The sequence below is a fragment of the Eurypyga helias genome, unplaced genomic scaffold (assembly GCF_000690775.1).
Source record: "Eurypyga helias isolate BGI_N326 unplaced genomic scaffold, ASM69077v1 scaffold22783, whole genome shotgun sequence".
NCBI classification, from domain to species: Eukaryota; Metazoa; Chordata; class Aves; order Eurypygiformes; family Eurypygidae; genus Eurypyga; species Eurypyga helias.
The window spans coordinates 289-4,247 of record NW_010243388.1 but is presented as its reverse complement, the minus strand read 5'-3'; the positions used below and the strand labels follow the sequence as shown (position 1 = coordinate 4,247).

Sequence of the window (3,959 nt, the reverse complement as noted above, 5' to 3'; positions counted from 1 at the left end):
TGCGGAAAGGTGACACACCACTGCCCCCCCGCACCCCCCAGATGGATTTTTTTACATCATCTACCTAGGAGAAGGGCAAGAATTTAACGTAGGGTTTTCTGGTTCAGGCTTTTGGGTGGGTTTTTTTTCAAGCTCAGCTCTGTAAGCAGAAAGATGATTCAGTTTGTCATGGCCTGGGGAACAGGAAACACCTCTCCCGGGGCGCAGGAAGTGCGGTCGCCCTGCTACATCTGCACAGCACTGCGCTGCTTGTCTTTTCTTGCCACCCACCCCCTTTTTTTTTTTTGGCTTTTCTGCTGATCTCAGGAGATTGATGGTGTAGAAGCAGACGGCAGCTTCTTGCCCAGCTGAGCTCCTCCTAGGGAGGCCGCTCTTGGCTTCGGAGCTCGTTCCTCCTCCCCCCACCTGCCCACCTTCTCGTGGGGGTTTGATTTGAACCCTGGAGAAGGCAGAACCTCCCCCTCCAAATGCCGGGTGGAATTTGGGGATTTGGAGATTAGAGCCAGCAGATTTGCAGCAGCCAGGTACTTAACCCCTGGGATGCTGGGCAGGGGGTGAGCGCCTGGTGGCAGTGGGCGCAGAGAGGGACAACCAGGTCTGTTCTGCCCCTGCTTTCGTGGTGGCTCGGGCTTTAAAACAGCCCAAGAGCGACCCCCACGCAGCCTGACAGCGATTTCACGGGGAGAAACCTCCCATTGCACCAGAGGTTTAAGGGTTTCTCGTCATCTTCTCTTTCTCCTCCACGAAAATCAGGAGAAGTCCTCCAGCCCCAGGCTCCACTCAACCCTTGGGTGAGGTGGGAGGGCGTTAGGCCAAGGACCAGCCCCAGGAGGAGCTGAGCTGCGGATACTCCTTGTCTGAGGCTCTGAAAGTGTAATATTCATTTCACAGCTGACCAAAGAGCTCGTTGGCGTAGGCTTGGACCGTGGAAGACCACTACGGACCAGCCCACACCTCATCCTCCAAGACATCTACACTTAAGGGGGTTCAGCATTTTGGGAGGGTCCCCCCCCAGCTGCTCCGAGGTCATCCCCCTCTCCCTGTGCAGCAGAGGTGGCCGTGGGCATAGCAGGGATGCCCAGGGCAGCCCCCTCCCACCCCTGGCCTTCTCTCTTTCACACCCCGGAGCATCACAACTTGCAGGATGTGGTGGGACATGCCAGGAAGCGATAGCAGGATGCGTCATCCCCCAACGGGGCCCTGCCAGGGCGCAGGGCCCTGGGAGGACAGGGATGGCCAGGTCCTACCTCGTCGGGTACCATGACGAGAGGGTATTTGTCTTCAGACAGAAAGTTGAAGAGACACCAGAGCTTGAAGGCATCTTGGTGGGATACGACGCTATTCCCGTTCCGGTCAGGCTTGTAATTCTTCTTGGCAGTCAGGGTCCAGCACAGCTCATCAAAGTTTTCTTTGACAAAAGCACCTTCCTCCACCTGCGGGCAGGAGTCAGGGGGGAGGAGGTAAGTGTGGTGCCGTGGGGGCTCCATGGAGGAAGCGCTCACAGCTGAAATCCCTGTCCCCGCGGTGAGAAGCATGGGCTGACTCACACGTGGGACCCCCAACTGGAGTGTCGGTGGGCGCTGACCCGTGATGCCAGTCTGTGTTCCCAGCACAGGACCCTTACGTGGGCAAGCGAGGTGGCCTGGCTGGTAGGGGAGAGGCTACGGGGCGGCTGCAGTGCCGGGGCCTTGTGGCATGGCTGTGGCGGCTCTGCCGTGTCATGGAATCCCAGACTGGGTTGGGTGGGAAGGGACCTTAAAGATCATCCAGTTCCAACCCCCCTGCCATGGGCAGGGACACCTTCCACTAGACCAGGTTGCTCCAAGCCTCATCCAGCCTGGCCTTGGACACTCCCAGGGATGGGGCATCCACAGCTTCTCTGGGCAACCTGTCCCAGGGCCTCCCCACCCTCTCCGGGAAGAATTCCTTCCTGATGTCCCATCTCCATCTCACTCTTCCTGTTTAACCCCGTTATCCCTTGTCCTGTCACTCCCTGCCCTTGGAAAAAGTCCCCCCCAGCTTCCTTGTAGCCCCCCCAGGCACTGGAAGGGGCTATAAGGTCTCCCCGGAGCCTTTCCTTCTCCAGGCTGAACCCCCCAACTCCCCCAGCCTGTCTCCATGGCAGAGGGGCGCCAGCCCTCGGAGCATCTCCGTGGCCTCCTCCCGACTCGCTCCCACAGCTCTGTGTCCGTCTGCTGTTGGGGGCTGGGGGCTCTGGAGCAGCAGCAGGAGCCCTGTGGTGCAGCACACAGCATTGTGTGGTGCTCCCCCAAGCCCACCCCGACACCTCCATGGCTCCGGGTCGCCCTCCTTGTCCCGTCCGACCATAAAGAGGAACGGGGGCTCAGCGATGGGAAGTGACAGACCACGGGTGGGCAGCAGCGGAGGCAGGAATGACACCTCCACCAAGCTCAGCCCCTGACGCCTGTCCACGAGCCTCTGTCACCTCCTGCCCAGCCTCGTCGGCTGCCTCAGGCAGCGGGTTTGGTGCGGTACCAGAGACCTGCGACAGGGCCCAGAGAGCCCAGCTGCGGCACAAGGGCAAACCCCAGCTGGCAGCGGCAGGGCCGGAGCAAAACCTTCGGGAGGTGGGAAGCTGAAAGCCCCTCTTACTAGGAAAACCCACTTCCCTTTCTCAGGTCGCCTCTGGGATTTTATTAGCCATGGCGAAACCGGAAGAAGGGGGTTTAAACGTCTTCTCCCAAAGAACCACATGGAAATCTGGAAGGATTTGGGGCACTCCGTGATGAGGAGATGGGGCTGAGCTGACTTTGGGCAGAGGGAGCTGGGGAAGGCTCTGCCCTTGCTCGCTGCAGACCAGAGCCCTCAAGAGCAGCATCCCTGGACCAGTCTGGGCGGCTTCTGAGCAGCCCGGGGCCAGGCAAGGATGGGCACGGAGCTCCGCACACCCGGAGAGGCCCGGCTTGGCCCTGGGGAAGCGGCAGGGGCGGGAAGGGTTACTGAGCCCAGCGCCGGGCCGAGCAGACGGTGGAAGAAAGTTGTCAGGCGTTTTTTCCTCTCCTCACGTGCCTGGAGGAAACACGCATCCCGCCCAACCGCTGCTGAGCCAAAGGTGCTTTTGAGCCACGGGAAAAAGGGAGAAACCCCCTGCCCACCCCCACCTCTGCTCCTGCCCCGGCACCTCATCCTCCCTCTCCTGGTGTCAAATGAGGTCACACCCCAAATTTCAACAGGGCTGGAGGGAAAAAGGGGCTGATTTCTCTCTCTGAGCCCTCAAGGAACTGCGGGCGGAGAGGCCCCTCCATCCAGAGCCTCGATGGGAATGGCTGGCCTCATCCTTGCCAAGGAGATGTTGGATATTAGACATTTCCCACTTGTTTGGACATTTTATTGAGCGTTCCCCAACTCCCTGTGTCCTTTTTCCACCCATCAAGACAGGGAATTCCCAAGAGCAGAGGGGAGCGGAGCCATGGGGCTCCCATGGGATGCAGGAGCGGACCAAGGACCGTGGTGGATAAGGGGGGGGATGCTCACCTTATCCAGGATGTACTTGTTGAGGTACGGCATGTAGCCCTGGCTGGACACCGGCCCGTCGTCGTCATCCCGGAAATGCTCTTCCAGCGCCACGGGATCGTGGGGGATGCACAGCACCGTGTACAGGTTGTGAGACAGGACCTGCCCGAGCACGAGGGATGGGGAGAAGGTGAACGACCTCCGACCCTGCCCAGCCCACCCCCACGGTATCACCCAGCCCTGGCGTCACCTCCCCGCAGAGGCGAGGCATCCTTTGGGTTTGGCAGAGGGAATATTCCCTCGTATAAACCTCAGAGAATCGTTCAGAAACGTGCCAAAATTTTGTTTGTTTTTTTTTTTTTTCCACATTCGTCTCTTTTCTTTCTTGGCACGTGGAGAACGTTGGGGTTTGGTTTTACCCAAAGAGCGAACAGGACATGCTTTGATCTCGAGGCGATGATACGCCCCCCCAAGCCATGCTGTTC

The 3,959-nt window shown here is 59.4% G+C and overlaps 1 protein-coding gene across 1 annotated transcript in view; it reads right to left on the bottom strand.

Annotated features, from left to right (window-relative positions):
• Positions 1 to 3,636, bottom strand: part of DEF6 (differentially expressed in FDCP 6 homolog (mouse)) — a gene marked incomplete at both ends in the record, with an annotated part of 4,719 nt that extends 1,083 nt beyond the window's left edge. Inside the window, 2 exons of the mRNA XM_010149405.1 lie at positions 1,248 to 1,433; positions 3,496 to 3,636. Of these exons, the coding sequence (XP_010147707.1) occupies positions 1,248 to 1,433; positions 3,496 to 3,636 (327 nt within the window). The remainder of the gene's footprint in view (positions 1 to 1,247; positions 1,434 to 3,495) is intronic.
• Positions 3,637 to 3,959: the final 323 nt, after the last annotated feature.